This window comes from Pleurodeles waltl, chromosome 2_2, assembly GCF_031143425.1.
Source record: "Pleurodeles waltl isolate 20211129_DDA chromosome 2_2, aPleWal1.hap1.20221129, whole genome shotgun sequence".
Taxonomy (NCBI): Eukaryota; Metazoa; Chordata; class Amphibia; order Caudata; family Salamandridae; genus Pleurodeles; species Pleurodeles waltl.
In genome coordinates this window covers 731,154,679-731,176,783 of record NC_090439.1, presented here as the reverse complement: position 1 = coordinate 731,176,783, position 22,105 = coordinate 731,154,679, and the positions used below count along the sequence as shown (strand labels likewise).

The window sequence follows — 22,105 nt, the reverse complement described above, 5'->3', positions numbered from 1 at the left end:
CTGATCTCCCATCTAGATAACCACTACACAGACATGTTAAGACCAAGCACTTATTCGTGGTTTAGTACATGCTTCTGAGCAATGTATCCCAAGATCTTTACATGCAACAATCCGGAAAAAGAAACGAAAAAATGTAGATAAATGCATATATTTGCCATGAAGAAGAGGCATAACTCCTGGCAACTGAAAAAAAGTTTTGACTTTTGTAAAAGGAAGACTTTTAAAACATTGGTTTATTTTGTATTTATTGACCTTCCCCTCTAATTCCCCTTAATGAATATTGGACTTATTAGGCTATAGTGTCATTTTCCGCTAGTATTCTAGTGCCACCAATATAAATGCATTCCTTTTGAATAACCAAATTAGCTTTTTAGGTGTTAGTGGTTTGAAACTCTGATGCAGCATGAAGCAGTAAATTGAATTCCAGTTGACGTCCAGCCAGTGGTGCATATTCAAAGACGAAAAGGATTTTAACATACAAGTTAGTACTAGGAGCACAATGAAAACCAGAATGCGTAGCACTTTTTGGCGCCCCTATGATCCCAGGCATCTGATAGACTTCTGGTTGCAGATTCCTTACCTTGAAAACTCCCCCAGGCGTCAATCTAGATCTGGAGGTTTTTCTTCTAGCAGTACCACTGTGTGCTGTTAGGTGGCGTTGGTCAACCCCACATCTGTCGCTGGCATTGTGGTCGCTGCATAGGATGTCGCAGGTTGTATATAGGCACCACCTTGGCGCACTGATGTCCGTTATTTTCTTTCTGCGCCAGCTTACATGCAGATCCAAAGAGAGCTACCCCTACAATCGCTTTTTGACTGCCCTTTCGACCTTTTGTCGAAGTTTTTTTACTTCTTAGGGCATCAATGATGTTGTGACGGAAGACCGGCTTCATGCCCTGCGACTTCTGTCATCGGATGTCTGTGACGCATCCGCACCTCGTGTCTGTGTGTTTGGAGCACGTCTGGAAGTCATGCTCTGACTGTCGGGCCATGAATCCGAAGGCTTTGAGGGAGAGGTCCCTAAAGCTACTCATGGCCCGGCTCCACATCGCTCCTGGTCAAGAGGAAGGTCCTGAGACACACTCGCGGAGCCATCACCATTCATCTTAGTCCCATTCAAGATCGTCTGGCCATTCGGGTAAGCCCAAGAAGTTGAAGAAGCACAAGTGCTCTCCAACTTCACCCCATCAGTCTGGTGTCGAGACGTGGGAGAAGGAGCATCCTCCATCTAGACCTCCATTTTCAGAGCCTACTTCTGGGTCGGCTCCGCGCCTCCCCAAGTTTCCGGAAGCCAGAGCCACCCCTGCCCAATTGAAGGAATTTTACATTGCCACATGCCTCATCTTTGGGCAGTTCTCCCCTATCGGAGCACCTTTGGCTCCACAGGGTCAGCAGGGGCCCCTTTGGGTTCTGCACTGACTGCTTTGGGCTCTGCTCCGGGGGGCATCCAGGGAATCCACTTCCAGATCCAAACCAAAGTCAATCGTACTATTGTGACCTACCCTGAGGACAGTTCCGGCACTCTGACACGGAGCCGGAACGGTGTCACTTGACACGGATTCCGACTTCGGCGGGGACCTTGCTCCATAGGTCAGATCCTGACACTTATTCTTAGGGTACAAGTTCAGTAAGGCTATGCAGGGAGTGCTGGACCCTTTTAGAATACCAGCTTCAAGACCCTATAGACTGGGCTCCGGTACTGGGTGAAGCCTCCCCTGATTAGGTATGCTTTCTCCCCCTACCGTGGCTATGGAGGAGGTGGCATCTTATTCCATGGTGCAGCCAAGGTCTTGAGCCTCGAGCTGCCTTTGGTGGCTGTCAGGACTAACCTGACTGAGGTGCTTGAGCCTGGGGCTTCCATGTCATAACCCCTTTTGCCTTTTAATGAAGCCCTCACTGATGTCCTGACCTGGTCCAAACCCAGCACAGGGGCTCCTGTCAACAGGACAATAGCCCGCTGTCATAGGCCTGTGCCCAACTACCCAGCTTTCCTGATCCAGCACCCTACTCCAGAGAGCTTGGCCACCCATGGCTCAACATCCCATGGCGTTCCCTTCCACTCCCCCTGATAGGGCATCCAAGAGGCTGAATCACCTTGGGAAGAAGCTGTTTTCTTCTTCCAGCCTGGCATTGCAGTCTGTGAACACTGCATGCTTTTTGGATTGCTACACCCATACTTTGTGACATGGTAGCGCAAGTGCTGCCACAGGTCCCGGAGGAGGCCCAGACCATTCTCTCCCAAGCTGTTGCTGATGGGAGAGATGCAGCTAAGCTCGCATTCAGATGTGGGCTGGATACGACCGACTCTCTAGGCATATTGGTTGTTTTGACGGTGGCCTTGAGGTGCCACACCTGGTGAAGGACATCTGAAATTACTGGGGATGTCCAATCTACTCTGATGGACATGCCTTTGGCACCCGTCTCTTCAGAAACCAAACGGACTCAGCGCTCGGCCACTTTAAGGAGTCCCGGGCTACTGCCTGGTCCCTTGACCTTGTGGCTGCCGACCTCCTCCCCAAGCCCCCCCTACCCCCCCAGTCTGCTGTTAGCCCCTTTCGTGGCTGCGGGAGGGGACCCAGCCACGTCAGTTTCCCATCAGCCAGCTTGCCACGCAAGCTGCCCAGCCTCTGCATGGCTGGGAACGTGGGATCCAGCGTCCACATGGATCAGTGAGCCAACGGTCTAGCCAGTCCACTCCACTTACAATCCCCAACTCCCACCCCCTCAGCTGCAGCCTCCAAACCTTCCTGGTATGATGATTCTTCATCAGGACCAGTTAGTTGCAGGATTTGCCATGACCTGCCTCTCTGGCACACCATCACGTCAGGCATGTGGGTTTTGCAAATAGCCTGAAGGGGCTACTCCCTCACCTTCGAAACAATACCCTTCATCCATGTCACCATCCTACAGTTGGATGATGGAGGATCACCTGGCAGTTCTCCGCGAGGAGGTTGCAGTTCTTTAGGCCAAGGGAGCCATAGAGTCCCTGTGCCAGAAGTAGGTCCTAGTTTTTATTCCTGCTACTTTCATGTGCCCAAAAAGGACAAGAGCCTCTGCCCTATCCTAGACCTCCAGTCCCTCAATCTCTTCCTAAGGAAGGAGAAGTTCAAAATGCTCACTCTGGTTCAGGTTCTATCTGCCCTGGACACTATATGGTAGCGTTGGACTTGCAGGATGCATATTTCCATATTCTGATCCTGCCTGCCCACAGAAGTTACTTGCAGTTTGTGGTAGGTCGCAAGCATTTTTAATTTACCATGCTCCCCTTTGGCTTTACCAGCGCCCCTCTGATATTCACCAAAGTGATGGCGGCGGTCACAGCTCATCTGCGCAGGTTTGGGTTTCAGTCTTCCCCCTACCTCGACAACAGGCTGTCAAAGGCAGGCTCGCCCCAGGTGGCGTATCTCACCTCCAGACTAAGGACCCCCCTGCATTTGATAGGGTTCACTATAAACGTGCAGAAGTCACACCTGACACTCTGAACACAGTGCCGTTTTGGGCCTATCCTCCCTAGTGGGGAGTCCAGGATATTCAGGCTATAATACCAATGTCTCTGCCTCTATTCTTGATTTAGGTAAGAATGAGACTGAGGCTGCTGAGCTGCATGCATCCTGCTGGTGACGCATGCCAGATAGCATATGTGGTCTCTGCTTTGGGAACTGAAGTTCCAGTGGGCGGAGCATCCGGGGAATCTCTCGGACACCGTCCAGATCTCAGACGGGACTGGGCAGGATCTGCAGTGGTGGCTTTCAAATCCCGATTGGGTCAGAGGCAGATCCTTTCCCTTCCCCAACCAGATCTGACCGTAGTGACAGATGCTTCACACTCTGGATGGGGCGGCCACATGGGAGAGGCGGAGATCATAGGCGGCTGGTCTCCTGCGGAGTCCAAGCTCCATAATCCATCTTTTGAAGCCCAGGGTGCTCAGGCTAGCATTGAAAGCATTCCTTTTCTCTTTCAAAGGGAAAGAAGTGCAGGTGTTCACGGACAACACCACCGCAGTGTGTAACTGCAGCAAGCAAGGTGGGGTTGTGGACCCCTTATCAGTAGGCTCTGCGCCTCCGGACATGGCTGGAACATCAGGGTATATCCCTGGTGGGTCAACATCTGCCAGCTTCTCTGAACATCAGAGCGGACAAACTCAGCCATCAGTGCCTGGTCAATCACGAATGGAATCTCCATCTGGAGGTGGCGCAAGGTCTCTTACAGCAGTGGGGAGAGCCTTGGTTAGATCTTTTTGCCTCTGCAGAGAACACTCGATGTCAGCTGTTTTGCACGTTGGAGTTTCCAAGGCTGCCCTCACTTGGAGACGCTTTTCATCTCAAGTTGAACTCAGGCCTCCTTTATGCCAATTCCACTTCTGCACAGAGTTCTCAAGAAGATCAAGAATGACCGGGCCTAAGCCATTCTTGTGGCTCTGGACTGGGCACGAAGAGTCTGGTATCCCGAGCTATTGAACATAGCCATTGATCCCGATATGAGACAGCCCCTTTGGGGGGGGAACTTCAGTTGCAGCAGTGGGGGACAGTTCACCACCCGAACCTGTCCAGCCTCCGCCTTCTGCGTGGAGATTGAGCGGCAGCAATTGACAGTTTTTGACCTTTTGCCCAAAGTTTGTTACCTTGCCAACTAGGCGTCCCTCCACCAAAACAGTATACGCATGTTGTTTGAACAAATTTGTGGCATGGTGTACAGATAAGTCTGACTCCACTCTGTACCCTTTTTTCTGAGGTTCTTTTGTTTGTCCTTTCACTGGCCCAGCAGGGCTCTGCTCTGGGCACCCTCAAGGGTTGTTTGTTTGCCATCTCAGCTTTCCTTCGATTGCCTGACCAGCCCTCCTTGTATAACTCTCCTAATTGCCAGAAGATTTCTTAAGGGCCTTGTCCATCTCTTTACTCCTTCTCCATTCATAATGCCCCAATGGTATTTAAACTTTGTTCTTACTTTTCTGATGAGGGCTTCTTTTGAGTCACTTCACAAATGCCCACTTCACCTGCTTACTCTGAAAACAATCTTCCTTGTAGCCATCACCTCTGCCTACAAAGTGAGTGAGCTGCAGGCTTTTTCCTTGAAGCCACCTTTCAACTCCATCCATCCTGACAAGGTGGTGCTTCGTACCTGGGCTTCCTTTCTACCTAAGTTGGTCACACCCTTTCATGTATGCCAATCCATTGCTTTGCCTGCTTTTTACGCACCCCTCAAGGAAGAGGAGAGACGCCACCGCCTGGACCCAAAAAGAGCGTCGGCGTCCTATCTTAATTGTACCAAAGAGTTCTGGGTGGATGATCAACTCTTTGTGGGTTATGTGGGTGCAAAGAAAGGCCGAGCTGTGCAGAAAAGAATAATTTCTAGATGCTTTGTTCTCTGCATTAAAATGTGCTACGCATTGACCAAATAGCAACCCCCATAGGGCTTGCATGCTCACTCTACTAGAGCAACAGCTGCAACCACAGCGTTAGCCTGTGAAGTTTGTCTTTGACATGTGCCAAGCTGCAGTGTGGGCATCCTTGCACATGTTTACCAAACACTACTTCCTGGACAGTCGGGTCCCAAGGGACGGGTACTTTGCCTGTTCGGCCCTGCAGAACTTCCTAGTATGATCTTGGTTCTCAAACCCTCCGGAGGATGGTATTGCTTGGGTATTTACTCTAAGGTAAGAAATCTGCAATTAGAAGTCTATCAGATAAGCAAGTTACATACCTTCTGTAACAAATTATCTAGTAGAGACATATTCTAGTTGCTGATTCCTTACTGATATACCCACCCACCTATTCTCTCCGCTCTGTGAACTGATTCCTAGGGACAGGGACTTCCCGTTCCGGACCCTAGTTCTGGCGCACCAAGGTCAGTGTTCATCATGGCACTGCGCTTCTGCCGTGGAAAGCCATGAAAAGAAACTGACAGTACATTGGGGTGGTGCCTAAATACGATCTGCAACATTATATCCAGTGACCACAACACCAATGAAGGATGTGGAGATGACCAACGCCACCTAACGGCTTGCAGGGGTACTGCTCAAAGAAAAGTCTCCTGATTACGTCTGGGGGAAATTCAAGGTAAGGAATCTGCAACTAGAATGTCTCTTCCAGATAATTTGTTACAGAAGGTAAGTAACTTGTTTGTTTCAGTTGTGTATATACTTTAGGGAATTTGAGCACTTTGGCCAATGTGATAGTATGAGGATGTGCTTGATTTGACGTTATGAACTCTTAAAGTTGTCTGGTGTTTTCACTGTTTGGTTTACAGGAAGACTTTGGAGTCCCATTTAATGGGACAGCGGGTCTTGGCAAAAAAATGAGGCATTGAAGCAACTTTATTATTATGTCAGATGTCCCCATGTTTTGATGGCTTTGGGATAGTACCGGAAAACCTGTGGGATTGGAACCCCACCTAATTAGTTTCCAGTCACAAGAAAGAAAAAGCCTTGCTCAAACTATCATCACCCAAACAATAAGGACCCCAGCCAAGTATTTTTTGTTGTTTTTGTTTTCTTAGTGCAGCTCTGTTAATTGGGTAGCTGTCTACTTGACATATAGCAGCTGCTGAGACAGCATGTGTCTTACCACCATTAACTAAAAAGATCAGCAAACAAACCAAGTAATTAATGGAGAGGACCGAAAATTGGAAATACTTCAGAGGAAAATAAAACCTTTTGCAACAAAACTAAACAAGAAAAAAGAAAGGAGGTGAAAGGCACAGGCCAAAAGGGGATTGCAGTAATGGTGGGTGGATGGCTGAGAAAAGGCTGGGTGAACGAACAGACAATAAGGGAATACAGGAGGGACAGAAGAGAAGGACGTTTCTGAGATAGGAGAAGAATTACATGCCTAAATAGTCTGGAGATGTTTCAGTTACTTTTGGAGAATGCAGACTGGTCCAGAGATTGAAGGGAGCCAGTTACAATGTATTTATGTTTGTATAGTATTAGAGCATCTTAGCTACTTAGGGGGTCTTTTTAGCCTTCTGAGATTTGTAAGCGGGATGCAGGTATTCTGTTGCTGAAGATAAGAGGTTGTGAATGCGAGTTTAATTCTGGCCACTAGTGGAAGTCAATGGAGATCTCATACTTGTGACAAAATTGTGATGGGGTCAAATGTTTTCTCTCCCCAGCCTCACTGAGTGTGTATGGCAGTATGCAGGCCTCATCTCTTCAGGAAGACACTAGTTGCAGCAAGATTCCCTCCATTAGGGAGGACTGTAAGATTTAGTATCCAAAAGATGGACAACATTGTCACTACGCCTGGTCAAGCAAATGGCAGGCAGATGCCCTGAAGTTGTGTCTATCCTCCTAAGGCTCAGAGGATAGAAAGGAGTTGCCACTCCTACATGGATCAGCAGCTGATGTAAAGCAAATCACCACTAAGAGCTATAAATCCTGGCAGGGAGGATTCAATTCACCATAAGTAGGGGATTCGGAACCTGCTTCAAGTTTAACAGGAATTGACAGTTTGGTGGACCCAGATAGACCTGCTTACAGGGGTGTGTTGGCACTGCAGCCTCACCATTTGAGCTACTGCTCTAGAGTACTTGCAGTGCACGTCTAGGTAGAAAGTGTCAGGGAATAAAATGGTGCCTCCTTGTCCCCATTGGATGACAAAAGATAACTCCTGTGATCGAAAGAGAGTAGCAAAGCTTGAGAGTGAGAGGTGTGACAAGTGTTTGTATGTTCCTCCAGTGAATGTGTAGGTTACTCTGCTTTCAGGAGGGTTGTCTGTTAGTAGTGAAACTTCACCCTGCTGCAGCAGAGCATTGTGCAAACACCTGGAGTTTATTACAGCGCCCCCACTGTGGGTAGATCCATGGAATTGAGAACGATTCAACACCCCGCCCATGCCTCTTAGAACCAGTGCAAAATTGTGTCTACAAAAAGTCCCAAATACAAGAAAGTGAGGCTGGTAGTCACACTTAAAATCATCAGGGGATGAATGTGTCCCCAGTGTTCTTCCATGTCCTCCTGCCAAGCCAAAGAAGATATGATAAACTTGAGTTTTCTGACGAAAGCTGCATCTTTCATAATTCTTGCCCAGGCCTGCCTCTAAACGCTTTGAGGCTGCCTCCTTAGTAGAGACTTGGGTTTTGTTATCAAAAAGGTGTCGTCCTCATTTCTGGTCCCAAAAGCTTAAACCTAGTTAACCATGAATTAATAAACTGCGGTCAAGACTGAGGCATTATTCTTCATTGCTGATGTAGTTAGCCAAGAAATACTTGTTGATTTTAAGAAACCTTAGTATCGATGGACATAAAAGTAACCGTACACCAGAGTCACTTGTTGACTGCTGCAGTTTCGAATACTGCCACATCACCTACATTCAGCAAGAGACGCTTCCACTTTAACTTCATTCATTGAACATCACCACCCACATCCTCATTAATAACAGGATGTACAGTTCTTTTGCAAACAATTTTGCCAACACTTTAAGAATTCCTAGCCCTGGACTAGAGGTAAAGTAATGATTTGGAAGTGGAAACCAAGTTAAGTGAGAAATGCTTTGGTTTGGATGATTAATTTTATGAATATAGTATCAAAACCATGTCATTTGATTGGGCCTATTAGATGTACTTTGAAAAGTAGGATTATATGTATTGGAATGAAGAAGGAAAAACTTTGCAGCAGAAATCAACTAGTATATCTTTATACCTGGTCTGTCCATTAATAACCTGAGCTCATAGCAGAGATTCAGAAAAGGGGTTTAATTTGATTTGTAAACCACCTGTTAGGTTCCTATACCCCATTTCAAATGGAGTAACTTTTAATATGTATAATGCGCCCCTTTCATCAGGTCTTTTGGCATAACTGCGCAGTATGACATGAAATATGAAGCTTGTATTACATATCAGTTGGCTTGAAATATAGTTTAATAGTGCAGTCACCCTTTCTTCTGTCACATTTCAGGAAAACTATGCATCGGATCCAACTGCTTTGTGGAAAGACTACCCTCATGTTCATATTCCGTAAGTTGACATTTTGATAATACAAGAACTATCACATGGGTTAGCATGTGTGCAGACGTTTATAAGGGCTCTCACTTTTGCTCAGACAGGCTTCCTCAGTGCAAAAAAATAGAATACAGCAGTTCTACCTGCCAATTGTTATGGTTTCATGATATTATATTATGAAAGGTGGTTACAGTGGTTAAATAAATCTCATTTTCACACTGAAGCGTCATCTTATAAATTTAATCAGATGTTGAACAGCATCCAGAAAATGATCACGACACTAGTGGTGCCAATGTTGCCATCAACAACTTTGTTTAAGGTGCAATCACTAGAGGGGCAGAGCAGCTCCATGGTGATTGTTCAGTGTACCACAGGAGTTCAGATCTACTGGTTTCTTGTTTTTATGTTTTCTATTTTCACATTTTGCAAAGAGATATACAAATTGGTTTGTGCCCACTGTCGGGGGCCCCCATATGTTTTTGTATGTATTATCTGTGACTCTGCATTTTTCCTGACGCTTACAAATCCTATCTCCAGATGCACTGGAGTGGAAGTGAATGCACACCTGACACTGCCCAAGAGAGAAATCTGCTGTGTAGAGAAGCACAACGACTTTTTCTCTAGACCTTGATGTCGTCCCACAACAATAAGAGATACAAACACCAATCTTCAGACCACATTTGGAAAGAAAAACTACACCTTGGCCATCTGAGGTTCAGAACACAACAATATATCTTAACTAACTATTTGAGTTCTCGCAGGCTAGACTTACAGCATCATTGACTAGTTAACTCAGCAAGACATTTCTACCAACACTTGTGAGGCACTTAAAATATTGATGAAGAGGATTAGTAATTACTTTGTCGAGCATGTCAGTTGAGTGAAGCAAATGAACAGGGGGTGGGGTTGGGTGTGTTCCAGGTGGTCACCTTAAATCATAAATCTAGAGTCAGTCTCTACAAGGTCTGCCAGCTAACGTCAGTCTGAGCAGCAAAAAGTCATCAGCAAGATTTTTAAGCACAAGTGAGGGGAGGGAGCACACTCCCCCCTCATCCCAGCACAGTCCACCCCATTGCATCCTGGTGAATGCAGTCCACTTATTTCAAAGTTGCTGAAGTTTTTCACCAAAGCTAATGCAGGTAGTGCTGTTACATCTAGACAAGTGTTTCTGGGTTTAGCCCTTCATTAGTGGAGAGTAGAAGTAGCATAGAGCAAATAAAAGGCATCTGGGGTTGCTGGTATGCTGCCCAAGTATTCATAGGTCACAGTCTCACTACACAAGCACACAGGTGCATCCCAGGTAAGCTTGTCAGCTCATTTTCCCATGGGAGCCTATCAAACACAAGGGAAGAGGGAGCACACTGCCTCTCATCCCAGCACAGTCCACCCCATTGCATCTTGATAAATGAGTGTGCTTGCTACAAAAGTGCTGAAGTTTTTCACCAAAGATGGTGCAGGTAATGCTCGGCTCTCTACCAGTGAAGGGCTAAACCCCAAAACACGTGTCCAGAGAACAGCACTTACTGCACCAACTTTGGTGAAAAATTTACCAGGATGCAATGAGGTAAACTGTGCTGGGATAAGAGGCAGTGTGCTTTAAACACCGCCCCCCCCCCCTCCCCCCCCCCCTTCTTGTCTGGTAGGGAGTATTGCATCCCCTACCCGACATAACAATTTGTCTTGCAAGCTAATCTATAATAACTTGCTAAGCCAAAACAGAAACAATATTCTAGCTGACCTTCAATTAGACTTTCTCTTCACAGAAACCTGTCTGGGTGACAATGTTTCTCCCATATGATAAAAAGCAGTCCTTCGTGGGTAGCAACACTCTTCAGAACATAACAAATAAAACTGTTGTGGACTGGCAGCAGTCCACAAAAGTACCCTTTTCACATTCAATACTAAAAAGATTCACTGTCTTAGAATGTCAAATACTACTTTGTTCACTGCTCACCTTCAATGAATTTCTCTGCCTCCTTTCTCCTCATCTGTTAACTTCCCCTACACAAACCAGATTTTACACTTGCTTTCTTGGACTCTGCAGTGGAAATAACACTGGAGCATCTGAATAGCTGGATTGTATGAGAGCTCAAAAGTAAGAAACCAGCACTACACCAAACCATTTGCTTGCTCACTGACATTGACGCACTTGGCTTTCCCCAGTTTGTCATTTGACCTACTCAGCAAGGTACCCACTTAGTGCTGTATTCTCCTTAAGTCTAATTTCAGTCACTGTAAAGATCCACACTACATGGAGTGACCACCACATCATGTCATATCAAGCTTAATCTTCCAGTAGCAACCCAAACACCCATCTCCATATCAGAATGCATACATAGCTACTAAACTATATACAAATTTCCACCTAACCTTGTTCCAAGAAAAACAGAGCACTTTCTTCCCCCTCAGTCTTGGTAATGTTCATAAAACATTTCCACCAGTGTTTTACCGGGTCATTCAAAATTTTAGTGACACTCAAAAGAACGCAGATTCTATAAAACAGAAAATGGCTTGGGTCAGCTTGTATGTATAACTTTAAAGAAAAGAAACCAGTTTCCTTGATAGGCTTTGGAAGAAAATGTAGAACCTCAACAACAAGAACAGCTTCGTAGGCAGTCCAAAGCCTGCAGAACCTCAGTCAAAAAGGCCAAGAGATCCTACTGTTCTCAAGGCCTCTCTAGGGCTACATGCACAATTATAGAGCTCTCCTAGTAGTTGGTGAATTCCGTAAGACCACTAGGAACTAAACAACTATTTAAAAAAAATACCTCCCCACACCACCCCCAAATGAACCCGGCCAAGACTGGTCTCCTCGACCCAACAACATAGACTGAGTTCTTTCAACCTACTTACTGAAAAGGAAACCAGTGATATAATCAGTGGTAAAAATATGGCAGATTCGCCAGCCGATTCTTGTGTCACTTGCTGAGGATTTTAGTCACACCCAATAGTCCCCTTTCGGCCTCCAGGTAATAAAGACATTCTTACTTGCCAACCAGAAAACAAATGTGTTCTCTTTGTTCATCCACAAACAGACCCTCCATCTGATTCATTATGGGTGAGGGGGGGGGGGGAAACAGCCATGTCAGAGACTTAAAAGTTTGGCAAGTTCCTCTCAGACCACCCACCTCCTCCACAAGGACAGATAGTTTGGTATTCTAAGGCTTCTTCTATATTCTAATGTGGTACAAAACACAAGTAGCTTCGTGGGTTAGAAATATCACAAGTAACTTGGCAATTACAACCATATTCGGAATTAAATATGTGAGCCTTCTATTTGGCTCCTGTCCCTGAAAGCCTAGTCTGATTACAGCCTAGGCCTACACAGCCCACAATCTTCAGCGGATTTTGCAGGGTAGGGCCTGTGCTTTCGCAGATCTTTCTCACCTCCCTGCCCAAGCAGGGCACAATAGCCTGTTTGTATCAGTTCACTTTAGGATGCGTAACATGTTACGAGCTAGACATTTGGTGTGAAGAATAGCATGAGAGTCTCTGGTGAACTCTACTGAAAGATAATGGTGGGTACTGATATACTCATTGTGACTTATGATAGTTGTTGAGCTTTTGTAACTACCAATACTGCTAGCTGGCAGAAGTAAAGCATAAACATAACTTTTTACAAGACAATGTTACACTTTGTACGTTGTATGCTAGTTGCATGGAGGATCTATTTCAAAGCCCTATTAATTGCACACCAGGGGACGTATTACACAAGTGCCCACCGGGCACTGTGGTATTACAGAAGGGGTTGCAGATGCTTGCGTGACCCCTTCGGTAATGCAGATAATGCTGGCGCACATGTAGCAACAGCACTACCATAAGAGGGCGTTCCCTCATTTGCATGGAGATTTGACCCCATGGAAATGAGGGAATCACTTTGCTGCTGCACCTGCGCAGTATTACTGACATGGGTGCAGAGGCAAACGTGCCTTTAGAAGGCGCATTGAAAGTGCACCACAAAAAGGTAGTGCACTTTGAGTGTGCCTTTCTAAATGCACCCCCTCTAAAGGAATGAAAAGGGGTCCCATGGACCCTCCGACATCCCCTTGCAGGCGGGTGCAGTCACTCATTGCACCCACGTGCAAGGGGATCTCTAATCCCTTTTTAAAGTGCAGGCAGGTTGCCCCCTGCACAGAGAAACACGCTGCAGCTTTAAAACTGCTGCTCAGTATTTCTATTGAGTGCCCTACCCTGGGGGCAGTGCAAGTTCACGGCTGCCCCGAAGGAAGCGGACTTTCCATGTTTGCACCGGGTGCACTTGTTTTAAGGTGCGCCGTCGTGCAAACATGGAAGGTGCGCCCTATTAATAATGTGGGCCCAAGCGCTTGATGAAAATGGACCATCTAAAGTTAGAACATGCAGCCAAACAAGTAACTCTAGATTGAGAGTGGTGCCACTCCTGATAATCCCAGGGTGATTTTTTTTTTTTTTTTTTTTTTTTTTTTTTTGCGCATTGAATTAAAAAAATAAAGCAATAAGCATTTATCTTTCCCCAAAATAGAGACACAAAGCAGCCCTAAAGCAGCTTTCCTGACTAGATTTTATATACGGTTTGTTGAACTATTCACAAATGTTTATTGCCACACTGTGCATAAGACATAATTAAGTTCCAGTATGCGCAGTCTGGGACACCCTCTACAGGTTTCATGTACAACACTAATGGCTTAGGCAAACAATCTTTATCGATCTATGCACTACAGAAGTTGGCCAACCTTGAAGGCATTTCGGGACCTCAACAAAAGTACTTTGAAATAGTACAGTACTGTTGCACTCTCTTGAGAAACTGACTAAAGCAGAGAATCACAATTGTTCATGATCCAAATGCACCTCTTCTTCCATAAATCAACCTAGTTTGCGGGTCTGAATAATGCAGAGAGCTTTCATCTAAGCCCCTCAAGCACCTTACAGACTTGTTCTGGTGATAGAACAGCTTTATCCCGCAGGTATGATTTATCTCCTTATCGGAGTGCTAGTGGAGGCCTTTTCCTAGGCAGTGTTTAAAATGTTGAACTTGGCTGTAAGGAAATGCCTCCTTGGCATGGTTACCCCCTGACTTTTTGCCTTTTGTTGATGTCAGTTATGATTGAAAGTGTGCTTGGGACCCTGCTAACCAGGCCCCAGCACCAGAGTTCTTTCCCTAAACTGTACCTTTTTTCCCACAATTTGCACAGCCTTGGCACCCCGATAAGTCCCCTATAAATGGTACCCCTGGTACCAAGGGCCCTGATACCAGGGAAGGACTCTAAGGGCTGCAGCTTGTATTATGCCACCCTGGGGACCCCTCACTCAACACATGCACACTGCCTCAAAGCTTGTGTGTGCTGGTGGGGAGAAAATGACTAAGTCGACATGGCACTCCACTCAGAGTGCCATGCCCACCTCACACTGCCTGTGGCATAGGTAAGTCACCCCTCTGGAAGGCCGTACAGCCCTAAGGCAGGGAGCACTATACCACAGGCAAAACCTTAGACATTGTAAGTGCAGGGTAGCCATAAAGAGTATATGGTCTGGGAGCTTGTCAAACACGAACCCCACAGTTCCATAATGGCTACACTGAAATCTGGTAAGTTTGGTATCCAACGTCTCTGCACAATAAATGCACACTGATGCCAGTGTGGAATTTATTGTAAAATGCACTCAGTGGGCATCTTAGAGATGCACCCTGAATACCAGTCCGACTCCTAGTGCTAGGATGACCAGTTTCTGCCAGCCTGCCACAACCAGACGAGTTTCTGGCCACACGGGGAGAGTGCCTTTGTCACTCTGTGGCCGGGAACAAAGCCTGTACTGGGTGGAGGTGCTTATCACCTCCTCCTGCAGAAACTGTAACACCTGGCGGTGAGCCTCAAAGGCTCATGCCTTTTGTTACACCACCCCAGGGCATCCCAGCTAGTGGAGATGCCCGCCCCTCTGGCCACTGCCCCCACTTTTGGTGGCAAGGCTGGAGGAGATAATGAGAAAAACAAGGAGGAGTCACCCACCAGTCAGGACAGCCCCTAAGGTGTAGTGTTAAGCATTTGTTGTACACACACAGGCAATAAATGAGGAACACACACTGGAAGACAATTCCAGGCCAATAGGTTTTTATATAGAAAAATGTATTTTCTTAGTTTATTTTAAGAACCACAGGTTCAAGATTTACAAACAATACTTTAAATGAAAGGTATTTCACTCGGGTATCTTAGGAACTTTGAATCATCACAATAGCATGTACACTTTTGGCAAATATGGCAATAAGCTATTTTAAAATTGGACCCTTAGTGCAAAAATCAACAGTTCCTGGGGGAGGTAAGTATTTGTTAGGTTCACAGGTAAGTAAAGCACTTACAAGGTTCAAAGTTGGGTCCAAGGTAGCCCACCGTTGGGGGTTCAAGGCAACCCCAAAGTTACCACACCAGCAGCTCAGGGCCGGTCAGGTGCAGAGGTCAAAGTGGTGCCCAAAACACATAGGCTTCAATGGAAATAGGGGTGCCCCGGTTCCAGTCTGCCAGCAGGTAAGTACCTGCGACTTCGGAGGGCAGACCAGGGGGGTTTTGTAGGGCACTGGGGTGTGGGGGGGGGGGGAGGAGAACACAAGCAGGCACAGAAAGTACACCCTCAGCGGCAAAGGGGCGGCCGGGTGCAGAGTGCAAACAGGCGTCTGGTTCGCAATAGGATTCAATGGGGAGACCCGGGGGGTCTCTTCAGCGATGCAGGCAAGGGGGGTAGGGGCTCCTCTGGGTAGCCACCACCTGGGCTAGGAAGAGGGCCGCCTGGGGGTCGCTCCTGCACTGGAGTTCGGTTCCTTCAGGTCCTGGGGGCTGCAGGTGCAGTGTCTTTACCAGGCGTCGGGTTCCTTGAAGCAGGCAGTCGTGGTCAGGGGGAGCCTCTGGATTCCCTCTGCAGGCGTCGCTGTGGACGCTCAGGGGGGTCAACTCTAACTCTACAGGGAGGACTCCCCGGAAACTGCGAGCCCGTGAGTAGCCAGTTTTCCGCTGGTTGAGCCGGGGGCTTCGGGTGCAGAGTGGAAAGTCTCACGCTTCCGGCGGGAAACGTGTGGTCTTCAAAAGTTGCTTCTTTGTTGCAAAGTTGCAGTTTCTTTGGAACAGGGCCGCTGTCCTCAGGAGTTTCTTGGTCCTTTTAGATGCAGGGTAGTCCTCTGAGGCTTCAGAGGTCGCTGGACCCTGGGGGACGCGTCGCTGTTGCAGTTTTTTTTTTTAAGTGGGGAGACAGGCCGGTATGGCTGGGGCCAAAGCAGTTGGTGTCTCCGTCTTCTCTGCAGGGCTTCAGGTCAGCAGTCCTTCTTCGTCTTCAGGTTGCAGGAATCTGATTTCCTAGGTTCTGGGGAGCCCCTAAATACTGAATTTAGGGGTGTGTTTAGGTCTGGGAGGGCACTAGCCAATGGCTACTGTCCTTGAGGGTGGCTACACCCTCTTTGTGCCTCCTCCCAGAGGGGAGGGGGGCACATCCCTATCCCTATTCCTATTGGGGGAATCCTCCAAAATCAAGATGGAGGATTTCTAAAGGCAGGGGTCACCTCAGCTCAGGACACCTTAGGGGCTGTCCTGACTGGTGGGTGGTGACTCCTTGTTTTTCTCATTATCTCCCATGGACTTGCCGCCAAAAGTGGGGGCTGTGTCCAGGGGGCGGGCATCTCCACTAGCTGGAGTGCCCTGGGGCATTGTAACATGAAGCCTGAGCCTTTGATGCTCACTGCTAGGTGTTGCAGTTCCTGCAGGGGGGAGGTGTGAAGCACCTCCACCCAGAGCAGGCTTTTGTTTCTGTCCTCAGAGAGCACGAAGGCCCTCACCACATGGGGTCAGAAACTCGTCTCTCAGCAGCAGGCTGGCACAGACCAGTCAGTCCTGCACTGAACAATTGGGTAAAATACAGGGGGCATCTCTAAGATGCCCTCTGTGTGCATTTTTTAATAAATCCAGCACTGGCGTCAGTGTGGGTTTATTATTCCTAGACGTTTTGATATCAAACTTCCCAGTATTCATTGTAGCCATTATGGAGCTGTGGAGTTCGTTCTTGACAGACTCCCAGACCATATACTTAATATGGCCACAACTCTACTTACGACGTCTAAGAATAGACTTAGACACTGTAGGGGCATATTGCTCATGCAGCTATGCCCTCATCTGTGATAAAGTGCACCCTGCTTTGTGTGCATGGCATCGTGAGGGGGATGCCATGTCGACTTTGCCTTTTTCTCCCCACCAACACACACAATCTGCAATGACAGGGTGCATGTGTTAGGTGAGGGGTCCTTAGGGTGGCACAACATATGCTGCAGCCCTTAGGGACCTTCCCTGGTCACGGGGCCCTTGGTACCACTGGTACCTTTTACAAGGGTCTTATCTGTGTGCCAGGGGTGTGCCAATTGTGGAAACAATGGTACATTTTAGGTGAAAGAACACTGGTGCTGGGGCCTGGTTAGCAGGGTCCCAGCACACTTCTCAGTCAAGTCAGCATCAGTATCGGGCAAAAAGTGTGGGGTAACTGCAACAGGGAGCCATTTCCTTACAGGTATGAATTCGGGGAAGGATTGGAGGAGTACCAGGATGACCCTAAGTTGGACTCGACACAGGAGTTGGGTGAGGCCAGTGACCTGGACACTTCTCCAGGCGCTGTCACGCGGTCTCCTCCTACTGTGGCTATGGCGGAGGGAGCGACTTATTCTATGGTGGTCAGTAGGGTTGCTTAGTTCCTTGGCCTTGAGCTGCCTACTGTACAGGTCAGGTCACATCTCCTGACGGAGATGCTTCAGCCAGGGGCTTTCACATCTGAACCCTTTCTGCATTTCAGTGAAGCCCTCACCGATGTCCTCTTGGGTACTTGGTCCAAACCCAACACAGGGGCTGCTGTGAACAGGACTATCGCACGCTGCCATTGACCACCCCGAGCGACCCTAAATTCCTGTCCCAACACCCCACGCCTGAGAGTCTTTTCATCCAGGCTTCCTCTTCCTCTGGCGCATTTCCTTCCGCACCCCCGGATAGGGAATCAAAAAGGTTGGAATAATTTGGGAAGAAGATGTTTTCTTACTCCAGTCTCACGCTGCGGTCCGTGAACACCGCATGCCTTTTGGGCAGCTATGCCTACTCTCTGTGGGATACGGTTGCGCACGTTCTTCCGCAGATACCGGAAGAGGCCCGTGCTGTCGTCTCCCAAGCTGTCACTGATGGGAGAGATGCAGCGAGGTTCACGATCCGATGTGAGCTGGCCACGACCGACTCTCTAGGCAGATCGGTTGCAATGACTGTGGCCTTGATGTTCCACGCCTAGTTGCGTAGTTCTGGGTTTTCATGGGATGTCCAACAGTCACTTATGGACGTGCCCTTTGATGGCTCCCGTCTCTTTGGAGACAAGGCTGACTTTGCCTTGGAGAGGTTCATGGACTGCCGGGCTATGGCTCGGTCCCTTGGCCTTTCCACTGACCCTCACCCCCCAACAGTCCACCTTTCACCCCTTTCGTGGCCACAGAAGGGGCTCCCTGTCGCATCCTCAACCCAGCCACTGTGCCACCCATGCTGTTCAGCCACTGCGGTCTGCCCAGTCCACCACTGCAGCCTCTAAACCCTCTTAGTCAGTCTCCTCACTCCGGTCCAGCTGGTGGCAGAATTCGCCATCACCTGCCCCACTGGGAGTCCATCACTAGGGACAGGTGGGTTTTGTAGATAGTTCAAAAGGGCTATTCCCTACCCTTTGAATCTGCCCCACCAGCCATGCCTCCATCAGTCAGCCAACTTCCAGAGGATCATTTGGCACTTCACCAGGAGGTTGCTGCTTTCTAGGCCAAGGGAGCCATAGAGAAGGTACCTCTGCCAGAAGTAGGTTGTGCTTGTTATTCCCGCTACTTTCTGGTGCCGAAAAAGGACCAGGGCTTGCATCCTATCCTAGACCTTCGGTACCTCAATCACTTCCTCAAGATGGAGAAATTCAAAATGCTCACCCTTGCTCATGTCCTGTCTGCCTTAGACCCAGGAGACTGGATGGTAGCTTTGGACTTGCAGGACGCTTACTTCCACGTTCCCATCCTGCCTTCCCACAGATGCTACCTGCGATTCGTAGTAATTCACGAGCAATTTCAGTTTACCGTGCTCCCCTTCGGCCTTACCAGCGCCCCCCTCGGGTGTTCACTAAAGTGATGGCGGTGGTTGCAGCTCATCTGCACCGGTTAGGGGTTTCAGTCTTCCCCCTCCCTCGACGACTAGCTGTTGAAGGCCGACTCACCCAAGAAAGTCGTCTCCCACCTTCAAACTACGGCAAACCTCCTGCACACACTTGGGTTCACTATGAACGTGCCGAAGTCACACCTGACTCCCTCCCTCTCAGACGCTCCCTTTCATCAGAGCTGTTCTGGACACAGTGCAGTTTCGGGCTTATCCTCCCGAAAAGCAGATCCAAGATATTCAGGCTATGATTCTGCTCTTTCAGCCTCTGTCTTGGGTTTCGGTGAGACTCACTCTGAGGCTGCTGGGTCTCATGGCCTCCCGCATCCTGCTAATGAAACATGCCAGATGGCCTATGCGTGCTCTGCAGTGGGACATGAAGTTCCACTGGGCGCAGCACCAGGGAAATCTCTCCGAAATGGTCCATATCTCAAAGGGGACTGCGAAAGACCTGCAGTGGTGGCTTTTGAATCCTCATTGGGTCCACGGCAGATCCCTCTCCCTTCCCCAGCCAGATCGATCTATAGCGACAGATGTCACTTCTGGGTTTGAGCAGCCACATGGGAGAGGTAGAGATCAGAGGCCTCTGCTCTCCAGCAGAGTCTGGGCTCCATATCATTCTTCTGGAGCTCCGGGCAATCAGGCTTGCGTTGAAAGCATTTCTTCCCTCTCTCAAAGGGAAAGTAGTGCAAGTGTTTACGAACACCACCACCATGTGGTACTGCAACAAATAGGGCAGGGTAGGGTCCTTGGCCCTTTGTGAGGAGGCACTATGCCTCTGGACATGGCTGGAACATCAGGGCATTACCATGGTGGTTCAACATCCTGCAGGCTCTCTGAATGCCAGAGTAGACGAACTCAGCGGTTGATGCACAGCCAATCACGAATGGAGTCTTCATCTGGAGGTGGCACAAGATCTCTTTCAGCAGTGGGGAGAGCCTTGGTTAGGTCTGTTCGCCTCCGCAGAAAACGCGCAATGTCAGCTGTTGTGTGCATTGGAGTTTCCAAGGCGCCAGTCGCTCTGAGGCGCTTTTCGTCTCGAGTGGAACTCCGGCCTCCTTTCCACCTATACCACTTCTGCCCAGAGTTCTCAAGATCAGGAATGACTGGGCCCAAGTTATTTTGGTGGCTCCGGACTGGGCACGGAGAGAGTAGTATCCAGAGCTATTGCGTATGGCCATTGATCCTCCACTCAGACTGCCTCTTTGGGCGGATCTTCTGTCACAAACAGGGGATGGTTCTCCACCCAAACCTGTCCAATCGTCACCTTCATGCGTGGAAATTGAGTGGCGGCAGTTGACAACTTCTGACCTTCCACCCAAAGTCTGCGATCTTATCTTGGCAGCCAGACGTCCCTCCACTAACACAATATACGCCTGTTGTTGGCATAAATTTGTGGCATGGTTTACCAACAAATCTGTTGATTCCCCTCTCTGCTCCTCTTTCTGAGGTTCTTTTGTTCATTCTTTCTTTAGTCCAGCAGGACTCTGCTTTCGACACCCCTAAAGGGTATTTATCTGCTATTTTGGCCTTTCTTAGGTTACCTGATCAGCCCTCACTCTTTAAATCTTCTATTGTGAGTAGATTTCTAAAAGGCCTTACCTATTTATTTCCTCCCACTCCGTTTATCATGCCTCAGTGGGACCTCAGTCTGGTCCTTACTTACTTAGTTAATGTGTACTCCCTTTGAGCCGATGCACAGTTGTCCTTTATGGCTCCTCACTTTCAAAACGGTCTTTCTTGTTGCCATTACTTTTGCTCGCAGAGTAAGTGAGCTTCAAGCTCTTTCTTCAAAGCCTCCATTCTTTTCTGTGCACCCTGACGAAGTGGTGTTGGCCACTAAAGCTTCCTTCCTTCTCAAGGTTATTACGCCTTTTCATGTAGGCCAGTCCATCACCTTGCCTACTTTTTACGCACCCCTACATCCTTTTCATGAGGAGGAGAGACTCCACCGCCTGGACCCAAAAAGAACGTTGGCGTTCTATCTAAATCGTAATAAAGATTTCCGGGTGGACGATCAGCTCTTTGTTGGATATGTGGGTGCAAAGAAAGGGAAGGCTGTGCAAAAACGTACCATCTCTCAATGGGTACTTCTTTGCATCACGATGTGCTATGCTTTGGCCAAGAAGCAACCCCCTCAGGGCTTGCGTGCTCATTCTACCAGAGCAACTGCTGCTTCCACTGCGTTAGCATCCGGAGTTCCCGTCCTGTATATCTGCTAGGCAGCTACATGGGCATCCCTGCACACGTTTGCTAAACATTACTGCCTGGATAGTCAGGTCCATCAGGATGGCTACTTTGGTCATTCGTTCCTGCAGGACTTTCTAGTATGATCTTAGTTTGCAGCCCACCTCCGAAGATGGCATTGCTTGGGGTTCTATTCAAAGGTAAGCAATCTGCAACTAGAAGTCTATCAGATGAGCAAGTTAATTCTCTTCGATTCCTTACCGACCCACCCATCCGCCCCACTAGCGAACTCATTTCGATGGACAGGGATTTCCCCCTTCAGGTCCTTAGCTCTAGTGCACCAATCTCAGTGTTCTTAGCATCTCTGTGCTTTAATGTGGAAAATCGTTAAAAGAAACTTACGTCCCTGCGCTGAGGCGGTGTCTATGTACTACTCCTGACGTCATCACGGCGATTATGTCACCGACGACTCCGGCGGAGTCGACGGACAACACCTACTGACGAGCAAGGGTATTGCTCGAAGAAAAAAATCTCCTGATCCAGTCTGACGCCTGGTGGAAAATTCTAAGGTAAGGAATCTGCAACTAGAGTATTTTGTTACTGAAGGTAAGTAACGTGTACGTTACATCGTAGAGAAGTCTTTTTTTTTTTTTTTTTAATTTTTTTTTTTAAATCAGATTGTCCTCATTGTGAATTTTTAGTAATTATGGAACAGTTTATTTTTTCACTGCATCCCGTGGAATAAGCCAGTCTGTTTCTGGTTACACCTAAAAGATTCTGTGTTTAGAAAAACTTTTCACTATTTGAATCTTATTTCTGCTTTC

General features: G+C 47.9%; 1 protein-coding gene across 1 annotated transcript in view; it reads left to right on the top strand.

Moving 5' to 3' along the window:
* The window catches only part of TRAM1 (translocation associated membrane protein 1), a 179,955-nt gene that overhangs the window by 68,602 nt on the left and 89,248 nt on the right, over positions 1–22,105 (top strand). The window contains exon 5 of the mRNA XM_069220323.1: positions 8,894–8,952. Coding sequence (XP_069076424.1) covers positions 8,894–8,952 — 59 coding nt within the window. The remainder of the gene's footprint in view (positions 1–8,893; positions 8,953–22,105) is intronic.